Source organism: Pseudorasbora parva, chromosome 3 (assembly GCF_024679245.1).
Source record: "Pseudorasbora parva isolate DD20220531a chromosome 3, ASM2467924v1, whole genome shotgun sequence".
NCBI lineage: Eukaryota > Metazoa > Chordata > Actinopteri > Cypriniformes > Gobionidae > Pseudorasbora > Pseudorasbora parva.
In genome coordinates, this window is record NC_090174.1 from 57,458,292 (window position 1) to 57,472,354 (window position 14,063).

Sequence of the window (14,063 nt, forward strand, 5' to 3'; positions counted from 1 at the left end):
GAAGTATTAAATGAATAACATTTAAATGTAAAACCATCAAACTATTATTATTATTATAGTATATTATTTTTAATATTACTTTAAGATTATGTAGTTATTATATTTAAAAATATAGCTTTTTTAAATAAAATATTAAAATGAATTAACTTTTAAACACACACACACACACACACACACACACACACACACACACACACACACACACACACACACACACACACACACACACACACACACACACACACACACACACACACACACACACACACACACACACACACAAACACACACACACAAACACACACACACACATGCACACGCTTTAATATTTCAAAACAATTCGAATTATAAAAATAAATAATTAATTTTAATTAATAATTAGTATTTAATTTTTTCAAATGAATTTATTATTCAGTGCCATAGCAGTATTTCGAATTAAATAATGCTAATATAATTCTAATAAAATAAAATATACTAAATTTACAAATAATTAACTTAATTGAACTGAATTGTCAAACCCAAAGCTTCAGTAGTAATAGTGCTGTTTGATGCTGATACACAAGTCTTTGACAAAGTAATCATATTGTTTATTAGCCTATAGGCTGTTTATGGTTGTCAACATTATGATCAAAGATTATTCTGTAAACGACGAATGACTGAAGCAGTAATATATCATTTAATTGATGTCTGGTCAAAGGGGAACCATTATATAAGGGCTAAATACAGCCCATCCAAACAGATTTGAAATGGCGGTTTATTGTATAACGTCTAAACGGTTCTGTTTACAGCACATGTTATTATGTGTAGATGATATTGTGCCTGTTGATGTGTAGGAGACTTTAGATTGTTATAGGCCAGATTGAATATAAACTTCTCTTTTCATTTGTTGTAATATTTTAATCCTGACCGTTGCTTCATCACTGAAAACATATTCCTCTCTCCTGTCAAAGTTTATTCTTTCCAGCACTATTCATAACAGCCATTATCCAGCTCCTCGTCTCTCTCTCTCTCTGTTCTATTCATGAAAGGAGAAGCGAGGGAGGGGGTCAATTCTTCTAATTGAAATTCTTTGCGGAGTCTCCATGGGAATAGTAAACTTTGGAGAGGGTTTGAAGAGAAAGGGGGGAACAGGACAGGGAGGGTTATTGAAAAGATTTAGCCCCACAAACTCTGAGAGATGCAGTGTAAACTACGGTCGGTGGACGCGGATGACTGTTTAATGAGAGAGAGAGAGTGTGTTTGCACCTTTGTTTTGTGTCTGAGCCGGTTTCTCTATTTATTCTCCACAAACAGTTTCTAGGGTTACTAGAGTCATTAAAACCTAGAAATGTCAGGGGATTCTAAGACCCGGAAAAATCATATCGCGAGAACACGTTTGTCAAGTTATTAGCTTGAGTTGCTTCTTGTGAAAAATTATTATTATTATTATTATTTTTTTTTTTTTAAAGCTAGGATATTAGGGAATTTTAAGACTTGAAAAGTCATGGAAATATTATTATTATTTTTAAAATAATAAAAAATCCTTTTATGTTTAAATAATCTCACAAAACATGATTCTGGGAAACTTTAAGTCCTAGAAAACTCATTTTGTCTGTATTAATTTGTCTAGTTATATTTCACTCTAAAATATATTCTATCAGCCTTAATTGTTTCTTGTGTGTGTTTTTTCCGTAAATTGATTTGAAAAAAATCCTTATATAATCACATTTTGGGAAACTTTAAGACCTATAAAACTCATGGATTTTTAAAAATAATTTTGTCAATATAAAATTGTCCAGTTATATTTGATTCTAAAATATTTTATCAACTTAATTTGCTTCTTGTGAAAAGTATTTTAAAAAACAAATCATTATCATGTCATCACACACAAGAGGATATTAGGGAAATTTAAGACTTGAAAAATCAACCTGAATTGCTTCTTGTGTGTGTTTATTCTGTAAAATTATATATATATATATATATATATATATATATATATATATATATATATATATATATATATATATATATATATATATATATATACTGAAGCATTTTGGAAACCTAGAAAAGTGATGGAATTTTTTTTAATAAATTTGTCAATATACATTAGTAAAAATCCCTATCATATATTCATGCACAACATGAAATCATTTAAATAAATAAAATTGAATCGGACATAAGCTCTAGATTCCTTAAAAATTAAGGTGCATGTTAAATTAGGCGTTACAATTAAGCATTATAAGAGAAACTTTGAAATAACTTTTATTTTGTATCACAGACAATTCTGGTACTCTTGTAGTTTGTAGTTTGATGTCCAGCGTAACATCTGGGTTGCGATCCACTGATCTAAACTGACAAAATGGCTCTGGATGCAAACTGGGTTGTTTGCTTAACCCAAGGTGCTTCAAAGTCTTCAGAGTCCCCTCTTTTATTTCACCCCCTTTCTTTTTCTCCCATCCATATTGTCTTTCTTCTCCTTCTCTCTGTCCATCTCTGTGTTCCCCCTCCCCGCTCGGCCCTCCATCTGCTGCCCCTCTCTGTTTCTCCGGAGGTTCACAATAGAGCCTCATGCTGGGTAATGGCTTAGAGTGTCTCATCCCTCTCTTTTGTGTGTGTGTGTTTTGTCTGCAGGTTGATGACGCGATGCTAATGTTTGACAAAACCACCAACAGGCACAGAGGTAAGGCGGCATTCAGGCACGCACACACGCAAATGCACACGCTCGGGTTCAAAGCCTCACTGAGTCATATAATTATACAACGACAGTCAAGTGTGTACATGCTTCTGCAGTCATTCAGGAGCTGGTGTTACACTCTCGTCTCCTCTCTTCTCGTCTTGTCCCGTCTCTACTCATACTTGAGGAATATTTTACTGCTCAGAAGTTGCTCGTTTACGGCTCAGATGTTTTTTCGTAACTTTATATTAGGAGAATTAATACTCAAGACTTAAAACCAAAATATAAAACTTGGAATTTACCAATGGGTCCGTTTACGTGACACTGTTTTCAACTAAAAACAGAAAACTTTTTACGTGTTTTAGCCATTTATTTTCACTACAATGACATTTTGGGGGAATGTTTTTGAAAACGATACCATTATTATCTCTCTGTAAACAACAAAAAAGTGAATTTGTGAAAAAGGTGAGGTCACGCGCATTGTGTATGTGTTCAGTCTATGGGTCCTATGAAACACACGGCACAGTGCAGTACAAGGCACGTCACAAGTGTTTTTTTTTGCTAGTTTCAGCCCGTGTCAGTATCAACTTCATCTCAGATTTCATAACTTGATGTGATATTTGAGATCTCTTCTCTTCTCTTCTCTTCTCTTCTCTTCTCTTCTCTTCTCTTCTCTTCTCTTCTCTTCTCTTCTCTTCTCTTCTCTTCTCTTCTCTTCTCTTCTCTTCTCTTCTCTTCTCTTCTCTTCTCTTCTCTTCTCTTCTCTTCTCTTCTCTTCTCTTCTCTTCTCTTCTCTTCTCTATTTGCTCAGAGGTTTCGTTAATGTTCTTGTAGGGTAATAGGGTTTTGGTGAGCTGGTTAGTAGTTCAGAGGTTAAACCATCACCCACCTGGGGAAAGGCGAGTCTGATAGACAGCAGGTGGGCGGAGACTGTAGGTTGTGTCTAAGTGTGAGTGACAGATGAGTGGGCGGGATCGAGCAGGTCAGGTTAGTGCAGCAGGTGAGGAGGTAATCTCTGGAGAGAATGGGCTGAATATATGAACAGATGTAAACGGAACAAAAGAGAGTTCAGGGAATGAGAAAGTAAGGGGGTAAACTGATGCCAGGATTGGATCGGACCCAACTGGGCAAAATAAACATGCTCTATGTTTAGATTCTGTGAAAGCAGAGTCATGTTTGTGATTCGTGTGTACTTGCTCTGCAGGTTTTGGCTTTGTGACCTTTGAGAATGAAGACGTGGTGGAAAAGGTCTGCGAGATCCACTTTCATGAGATCAACAACAAGATGGTGAGTGTGTTCTGCTATGAAAGACTGTGTGTGACTGTATGTTTAAAACACCTTTTTGATTCATAATCAGTAATAATGTCGATACACTGACACTATCAAGATTAGGCCAAAACTTGGACTTAATATAGCTGGATAATGCCTCTCTTGTCCTCTATAGAGATGCTTTTCAGCTCAAAAAAATTGGTTTCATAATTGGTAAATTTTGCAACATTGACACTTGACTTTGAACTGAACTGAATCATCATTGAACTGACTCGAGATGAATAATGACACTATTGTCTTCTGTTGAGCTGCTTATAGCTGAAATTAAGTTCATTTAATAACTGATGAACTTTACACAGTTATTGAACTTAATTGAATCAACACCGAACTGAATTGTGCAGAATAATGACACGATTATCTGCTTTACAGCAGAATTTGAAGTTTGCATAATTGATTCTGTTATTTTCTTGTTTATTACCGTGAAACTACCTTGAAACAATCTATATTGTATAAAGCGAAGATGGAGACAATAAGGTGAAGAGACTTGACTGTGTGTGATGACTGTCTTCGGCTCTGTTTGAAGGTGGAGTGCAAAAAGGCGCAGCCGAAGGAAGTGATGTCACCGACGGGTACGGCGCGAGGCCGCTCCAGGGTGATGCCCTACGGCATGGATGCCTTCATGCTTGGTATCGGCATGCTGGGTGAGTTCAAAGCTGGAAAAGGCAAGATATTTCGGTGAACTCACACACATGAGTAAATCCAGCATCAGTGGAGCGGTCCTGATGAGAGTTTGGCGTCACCTCCTGTTTACAATCGGGAACTGCGCTGTGTGTTTGCCACAAATCAGAGCAACAAATGTCTTATTATGCAAAAAGAGAGAGAGAGAGAGAGAGAGAAAGAGAAAGAGAAAGAGAAAGAGAGAGAGAGAAAGAGAAAGAGAAAAAATGTTATATATATATACCTACTTTAGAAAATAAAACAGTAATTTTTAAATTGTTGAATTTACGAAATGAACATTGCAAAATACATCACATTTTATTTTCAGAATATAATTAGCAGATGCTACAAGAAGTACACATCACTGCAAATTTCTGTTAAAAATGATACATTTGTGAGAGTTAAATTCTGAATTATAAAGAAATATAATAGTAAAAATATGAAAATGATTTAAAGCATCCACTAAAATGCTACTTTTACTTTTTTAGCTGACTTAACTGTCATTTAATTTAAAATATAATCTATTTTTCTCTTTTCTTCTTATTTGTTTGTAATACATTTTATTATCTTTATTTCTTACTTCTGTTTAAGATATTTTGTGATTATTTTAAAATAATTTTTATGGAAAGCACTTTGCCACAGAGTATGAAATATTCTGGTCTCACTTTAAAAAAAAGGTCCCATTAACTAAGAAAGAGCAATATATTTGTTAGAGTATTTATTAATCTTAAATCTTAAATAGTTGTTCATCGTTACGTCGTGTCATCTCAGGTGGATTAAAAAATGTTAACCAATACTTATCTTTTAACTTTAATATTGTATTAGTAACTGTTGAATTTAACACTAACAGAGATAATAAATGCTATAGAAGGATTTTCCATTTTTAGCTCATGTAATGTTAACAAGTGGTACTATATAAATAAACTTGCCTTGTCTCTATTGATATTCAGGTTACCCAGGGTTCCAGGCGGCAACCTACGCCAGTCGTGGCTACACAGGAATCACACCAGGATACACATACCAGTTCCCAGGTGAGCCCAACTTCCCTCGTTTCTGTCTGTAGAGAAGTTTCACAGAGCCAGTCATCCACTGCAATGTCAAAATGCATAACTGAATACATTACAACCCCTGAGAAATGAATCATTTTTCCTCTTATCTGATAACTGTAATATTTTAAGTGGATTTGATCAAAACACACTCACAAACACAGTCGTTTTTACAGCTGTTTGTAGATTTCAGCAGTAGGTGATGCTTTTTGCCATGATATCTCAATGTGACGACCATTTGCATGATTTATGAAGGATCAAGACTGGAGTAATGAAGCTGAACATTCAGCTTTGATCACAGGAATAAATTACATTTTAACATGTATTCAGATAGAAAACCATTACTTTAAACTGTAATAATATTTCCCAATATTACAGTTTGTTTCTGTATTTTGATCATAGAAACGCAGCCTTGATGAGCATAAGAGACTTAACATTAAAAACAGTACTAAACATACTTTACAACTGAAAGGAACCTTTAATAGCTCATAGACTTGGGTGGGATGCGTCCCTCTCTGTGTTTCTTAGTCCCTCTCACATGTATATCCGTGCAATCGGTTATGGCATCGCAGACTCTTTATCGTTGCATGATACCGCCACACTGCTCAGCACTAGTACTAACCTTTGTGTGTTACTTTTAAGCTTTCGCTCCATGTCTAACACTCAATACCTTATGATCAGCGATCTAACGACATCCTCCCGTTTCTCTCTCTTCCCTGTGCTTTTTGTCCCTCGTGTCCTTCTGCACTTCAATCTGTCCCCTTCCTTTCCTCCTGTGTAGCAGCTTCACCTGGCTGTAAGTCGCTTCCCTGCGTGTGTTTCTGTGTGCATAGACGTGTCTCTGCTCTTGAAAGCCTCCTTTCATGGTGTACGTCGGTGTGTTTGCGTAGATAGGACTACATGTGCGCTGCAAAAAAAAATTCCTCCTCAGTTTTTCTCTCTTGTTTTCCAGTGCAAATATCTAAACATTGTTAAATCAAGATGCATTTACATGAGAAGCAAAATGAAAGTCTTGTTTTCTGTGAAATGTTTCAAAATTAAGTGTTTTTTTAGTTAAAACAAGAAAAATATATATACCTACAGGGTAAGAACATTTATTTTCACGGTACTTTAGACTGCGATGGAAACACAGACAACAGCAGGTCTGGGGGAAAAAAGTTCCTGGGACAAATTGTTCCGGGTAATTTCAGTGGAAACGCGGCCTTAAATGTTTACTCTGAATTCTTGCACACTGAAACAATACAAGTCGACACTGTGACTAAACGTTTGCGAAGTAGTATTTCCTACTAAAGTAAGGTGGTATTTGGATATAGTGATAGTTCACTAAAAAATACAAATTCTGTTATTAATTACTCATTACACTCATTACCTTATCTGAGAGATTGCGCTCCTTCAATTGACAGCTATGCAACTACCACTTTCAAGCCCCAGATTGGTAGTAAAGACATCATTAAAGTAAATGCGAATACACTCATTCATGTGACAATGTCTGTTCTCTTCTCAACACGACACACATGTATCGTGGTGCTCTCATGAACGCATTTTGGAGATTAAAACTTTGTAAAGAAAGTGATAAATTATGTTTTTTTGTGGAAACAAAGTATTCGCGTCGCTTCATAAAATTGAGGGTAAACCACTGCATAGCAGACTGATGGGAGTTCCGGTCTTGGACAAAAACATGCCCAGTGTATTATGGGTGTTGAAGTTTTCCTGTCTATTTAGCGAGAGGGAAGACAACAGTTTTCTCTAGTCAGGTAGCACCAATTTAAAGACAAAAACAAATGTATAGGCAGCCATATTTTATTGAAAGTCCATTGAAAAGTACAACTTTTTCTTTTTCTTTCAGAAAACAAGACTTAAAGCATAGTTCACTCAAAAATGAAAATTCTACATTTACTCACAAGTTGTTCCAAACCTGTATAAATTTCACAAAGGACAATGTTTGTAAATATATTCCTTATACAGGTTTGGAACAACTTGAGGGTGAGTAAATGATGACAGAATTTTTATTTTTGGGTGAACTATCCCTTTAGTATCTTACGTTATTTTCCTTCTGAAGTAACTGTATCTTGATTTAAGAATGTTATATATTTATACTGGAAAGCACTTAAATATTTGACAGGAAATAAGTTAAGAATAAGAACATATATATATATATTTTTGCAGTGTGTGTACGTGGGCGTTGGTGTTTTAGCTCTGCGCTTGTTTACACTGAGTTTATTCACAAACCACCCTTTTGCTGTTTGTGTTCTAGAATTCCATTTAGAACGGACACCCCTTCTGACTTCCTCTCACCCCCAAGAGATCACAGGTTAGTTCTCATCTGGCTTTACAAACAGCTCTCTGTGCACGCACGCACGCACGCACGCACGCACGCACGCACGCACGCACGCACGCACGCACGCACGCACGCACACACACACACACACACACACACACACACACACACACACACACACACACACACACACACACACACACACACACACACACACACACACACACACACACACGTCGTGTTTCCATGTTTTATGGTGACTTTCCATAGGCGTAATGGATTTCATACTGTACAAACTGTACATCCTATCCCCCTACACTGCCCCTGCCCCTAAACCTATCACAGGAAACATTCTGCATTTTTACTTTCTCAAAACAACTCCTTCTGTGTGATTTATAAGATGTTTTCCTCATGAGGACCTAAAAATGTCCCCACAAGGACAAGGATTTCGGATATTGCCATCTTTGTGGGGACATTTTGTCCCCATAACGTAGGGATTACCAGGCCCCAACCCCCCCACCCCCCCACCCACACACACACACACACACACATGTTGGTCTATGTGGTTTACATGGACTCTCCATAGGCATAATGGTTTTTATACTGTACAAACCGTATTTTCTATCCCCTTACACTGCCCCTGCCCCTAAACCTACCCATCACAGGAAACATTCTGCATTTTTACTTTCTCAAAAAAACATCATTTAGTATGTTTTTAAGGCCATTTGAATTATGAGGACATTACCAGTAATACCAGTGTAATACCCATGTAGTTATACAAATTTGTGTCCTCATAAACCACATAAACAGGCTCACACACACACACACACACACACACATACACACACACACGCATACGGCACTGATTTTCCTGCAGGCGGCTCGTGTTCTCCTTCGTTTCAATTAAAGATTGCCTCCAGCAGCTCAAGACAGGGCTGCAGTGTGTCCTTTCTGCACTGCCAACAAATAAGGCCGAAATAATGTGTGTTTTCAAAAAAGTTTCCCTAAACTAATGTCACTGGTTGAGGCAGAGGTTACCATGCAGGAATGCCTAAACAGAGTAATATTTGAAAATGTTACAGTTAGCGTATGAAAGGTGCATATACACTACCGTTCAAAACTTGGGTAACTTAATACCTTCTTTTTTTAGCATTAAATGAATCAAAACTGACAGTTAAGACATTTATAATGTCATAAAAGATTTCTATTACAAATAAATGCTGTGAATGCATCACAGTTTGTGATTGTAAAACTGAAACATGCACCTGTTTGTGTGGCTTCCTGTCATCTGAATGAAGTGTCTCTCTCTGTCCCGCAGCCATTCCACTGACTGCCTACGGACCAATGGCAGCGGCCGCAGCTGCAGCGGTGGTCAGAGGTGTGCAAAATCATGCTTATTTTGGCTGCTTGAAATAGAAAATTATTTAAGTTTTAACTTTTACTGTGATTTGGAGATTTATTGAACTCTTTTCACTTGTAAAGCAACTTTTGAATGTTTAAAATTCTGTCATTAATTACTTACCCTGATGTTGTTCGACACCCGTCAGACCTCCGTTCATCTTCAGACACAGATGAAGATATTTTTGTTGAAATCCGATGGCTCAGAAAGGCCTTCATTGACACCAATGTCATTTCCTCTCTCAAGACCCATAAAGGCACTAAAGACGTCGTTACAAAGCCCATCTCACTACAGCGGCTCTACAATCATTTTATGAAGTGACGAGAATAGTTTTTGTGCACCCAAAAAAACGAAATAACGACTTATATAGTGATGGGACGATTTCAAAACAAAGATTAGAATGGTTATGAATCAGTGTATCGACTCATGATTCGGATCACGTGTCAAACTGCTGAAATCACGTGACATTGGCGATCTGAATCGATACGCTGATTCATAACCGTTCAAAACTTTTTCCTCACTATTTCGTTTTTTTGTGCGCACAAAAACTATTCTCGTCGCTTCATAAAGTTATTGTAGAGCCACCGTAGTGAGAAGGGCTTTGTATCGACGTCTTTAGTGCCTTTATGGGTCTTGAGAGAGGAAATGACATTGGTGTCAATGAAGGCCTTTCTGAGCCATCGGATTTCAACACTAATATCTTCATCTGTGTCTGAAGATGAACGGGTCTTACGGGTGTCGATCAACATTAGGGTAAGTAATTAATGACAGAATTTTTGTGTGAACTAACCCTTTAAGACATCTGTCCGTTGCTGTAGGTTCCACCCCGTCACGTACCGCTGGCTTTCTGGGCACCAGCAGCCCTGGGCCAATGGCAGACCTTTATGCAGCCAGTCAGGAGTCAGTCAGCAGCTATATCAGTGCAGCAAGCCCCGCCCCCAGCACAGGGTTCGGACATGGGCTTGGGGTAGGTACAGTCAGTAATTTATGCACATATACACATTTATAAATGTAACAGTAATGTCAAGAAGGACACTAGCATCATAAAAAGTAGTTCATGTGACTTGAGCTGTATATTCCAACAACTAGTCTTCTGAAGGTTTATTAAAAAATGTATGTGCCTCATTGAAAGTGCATTACTGTTTGTTTTGGTAGCTATTATATTGCTATTACATTACTTTATAAATTATTATATTATATTTGCATTATCATTGTTTTCCGCTGTTATATCAGTTTATTTATTTAGTCAAGTTTTAGTCATTGTAAATGTGTTTTTGTCATTAAAAAATCTATTTAGTTAATTTATTTTAAGTTTAGTAATTTTAGTACTTCAACTGTAACGTATTTCACTTTTTAACGAAAAATTCAGATTTTTTTATTTATTCATTTCAGCTTGTTGCAAGGAAAAACACTTCCCATTTTCCTTTAGTTTAATGTACTAAAATAATTACAATTTTAAATAAGATCAAAATGAAAAGGGAAAAACTAATTCAAACTATCAATACAAATTATAATAATCTTAATGATACTAAAATATCATTGAACAGATCTGTAATTCAATTTTGGGTCATGTCACATTCTAAAAAAACCTAACCTTTTTAACCTAAGGTTGTTAAACCAACATTTGGGTTGAAAAAAATAGCCCAGGATTTTTTTAGTGTACTGCAAACATGATTTTAGCTTGTTTTTATAAACTGAAGGGATGACTTGTGTCACAGGACCTGTTTACAGCTGGTATTAAGATGTTTTGGTCGATGGGATCATAAGTCATTTACACCTGGTGTTTTAATCCGTCTTCTGTCCTGATTTCTCTGAGGGGAGGGTCTGTGGGCGGGTAAATGCATGGGCTTTTTCAGATCTTTTGATCTAATGGACAAAATAAGCTCACGCAATTTACACATGAACATCATCTGGAGAAAACAGAAAAACACCCGGAGAGCCGCAGCTTTCGTTTCTGCTCTGACTGACACAAGACCAGCCGAACGCTGTGAGTGTGTGTTAGAAATCAGGAATGGTGAGAGAACACTGTGCTCTGTGTGTTTTTCATCTTCAAACCAAACTTTTTAATCCCGTCTGGCTAAAGCGATTCCAATAATGTTCACGCGCTAGGTCAGTAGGAGGAGAGTAGACGTCTTTTGTGGCTGTTTGAACACTCTCGCCCACAAGATTGTTTACACTATGAAAGCAATCCGGTCGAATGTTTTTGACTACCTCTGGAAGTGGTTGAAAGTGGACAAGCTCAAAAGATTTTAGACCCCATTTACCCCTGTATTGAGCGTCGTCCTCTTGTGATCCGATCGACCAAAACGCATCTTAATACCAGGAGTGAACAGGGCCACAAAGTCTTGAACATTCCTTTAAAAGCTCTCTTTCTATCCTCCAAGGGCCCTTTGATTGCAACTGCCTTTACCAATGGCTACCACTGAGGGGCGTCCTATCAGCATCCGGCACGGGATGAAGAAACTCACGAGCTTGCGAACCACGAGCGCTGCTGACCACGTGACGTGCTTATGGGACGAACGCTCCCTCCTGACTCCACCCTGGAGTTTCCATCTTTTCTTTTCCTCCATTCTCTACTAACATCACTTTTCTTTTTCCTCATCCCGTATTTTCTTCCCGACGTATCCCGTTCATCAGCGACTCGCGTATGATACGCTGCCGTCTGTCTTTTCAAAGAAAAAAAAAATGAAGAAAAAAACCTTATTGTTTGATTGTACGTGCGGAAACACGCAAGGAATTTCCGTTTACTCCGGATTTTTATTTGACAAGTTTTTCTGCATTTTCGCTGACTGTGTTTTTATGTTTTTACTGTACTCGTGCTGTAACGGATGATGTCGAGAAAGACAGAGAGAGAGAGAGAGAGAGAGAGAGAGAGAGAGAGAGAGAGAGAGAGAGAAGGAGCAACGAAACTGGAAAAAAGTTCATGATTTGTCTCCCCTGATGTTTATTAAGCATTACGGTTTCAGACAAATCAAAACGACACCGAACAAAGAAATGAGAATGAATCAAATTTACAAAAAGACAGGACAAAAATGTATATTTTGCTAGTTTTTACACAGCATTTGTAATGTTGCAAGCTGAATCGGTGTGATATTTTTTCCGTAAAAATTGGTTTTTATATGAGAAACAATGGGCCTCGCTTATGAATTTCCTGCGTGAATAGTTGGTTAAACCATTCGTTCTGCTCGTGCCGAGGCTCATTGTTCGGCTTCTTTTTGTAGATACTGTATATATTGCATGTATTTTGGAAGGGTTCGGATTGAGCGATGGACTGGGGGGCGCCGGAGCGGGAGGGGGAGGGGGAGAGTCCTTTATGGGTTTTTTAACATGCAAACGTCTTTCTTTACATTGAATCTTGTACTTCTGAGACTAGCGTCATGACCAGGTCGGACTGATGTAAGTCTTCGGTTGGGCTTCTCTCACTTTCGGCTCCATTTATACTGAAAATTTCTCTAAGATAAATGTTTTGATGCTCTTTCGGAACTAATTTTTTCCGTGGGCTCCGAATCAAACGGAGCTTTCGGTTGCACAAAGTGCTTCGGCTTTCGAGGATTCGCACGAATCCTCACATTTTCGCGTACGAGGCGTCAAACCGCGTCGCTGAAAAACCAGGTTGGGGTTTCCAAAAAAGAGCAGATGATTTGGTCCCATTTTAGGGAAGAGGAAAGGCGGTCCTAACCGGTTTAGTAGCCTCATTTGGAAGGGCACGGCTGCTAGGCTTCTTCATGCTGTTTTTTTTGGAAATATATATTATATATATAATTTTGTTGCGCAGTGTACTTCTTTCAGTGTACTTTCCCTCTCCTTTCTCTTTGTTTTTTGACGGTACACTGCTGTTTTTAAAGAAATGAAGGACGCATTTACTAAGCAAAGGAGTCTGAGCGCTGTTACATCTCCGTTTCTATCCTGTCGTGGTTGTGTGTGTGTGACGGGGAGAGTGTAAGTGCACAGCGTAGACTGAAGTATGGATGTACACGTAGCTAGTTTACATGCATTCAACTGCCACCTTTGAAACTGTCTTGTCTCTGCCGGTAACGGAGGAGGACGTCCGTGACTTCACGGCTCTAACGGAGGCCTTCCGGGAAAACGACATTAATAATACGCATCCAGAGCGATTTAAGTTGGCAACGTCGGATTTGATCGTTGATTTCTACCTGTTTGCAATAATATTCAGTCTTCCGTTTGACATGTGTAGCCTCTTTTTGGAGCAGTGTCTGCGTGACGACCAAAACTCCAGCTGACAGGGACGCCTCACAAAACTACTGCACGGCACACACTGTAACTATTTAACCAACGAAAAGCAATAAGTTATTTTTAAACTCAAGTAATAACGAACGCCGTTAGCGCTGGTACGAATGCGACGGCGATTATGTGGCATTAAGAATTATTTTTCAGAAAAAAAGCTATATTTTTCAAGATCCGTTTTAACCCCTTGAAAGTTTCTCAGATTTTTACAGTACATGTTACGATGCCTGTTTTGTTTGGATGATTTGTAAAAGGGGCGGGGCTCGGGGATTCAGCAGCAGAACTGGAAAGCATCAGTGGGCGGCGGGAAGCAACACTGTGACCTGATGCTCCAAGACGCTGCTCCGCCGTCTCTTTACTGTATTTTTTTAATTTTCACCTCTGGAAATTTTCAAATAAAAAGATCCTAATAAATTATTTTAAAACATTCCATTTGATGGCCTCTGTATTCCA

The 14,063-nt window shown here is 38.0% G+C and overlaps 2 protein-coding genes across 3 annotated transcripts in view; one reads left to right on the top strand and one right to left on the bottom strand.

Annotated features, from left to right (window-relative positions):
- The window catches only part of LOC137071528 (RNA-binding protein Musashi homolog 1-like), a 45,196-nt gene extending 31,154 nt beyond the window's left edge, over window positions 1-14,042 (top strand). Inside the window, exons 7-14 of the mRNA XM_067439620.1 lie at window positions 2,614-2,662; window positions 3,861-3,943; window positions 4,509-4,626; window positions 5,593-5,673; window positions 7,943-7,999; window positions 9,285-9,344; window positions 10,184-10,332; window positions 11,750-14,042. Coding sequence (XP_067295721.1) covers window positions 2,614-2,662; window positions 3,861-3,943; window positions 4,509-4,626; window positions 5,593-5,673; window positions 7,943-7,999; window positions 9,285-9,344; window positions 10,184-10,332; window positions 11,750-11,791 — 639 coding nt within the window. The 3' untranslated portion in view covers window positions 11,792-14,042. The remainder of the gene's footprint in view (window positions 1-2,613; window positions 2,663-3,860; window positions 3,944-4,508; window positions 4,627-5,592; window positions 5,674-7,942; window positions 8,000-9,284; window positions 9,345-10,183; window positions 10,333-11,749) is intronic.
- Window positions 1-14,063, bottom strand: part of crybb3 (crystallin, beta B3) — a 783,391-nt gene that overhangs the window by 102,492 nt on the left and 666,836 nt on the right. The window lies entirely within an intron of this gene.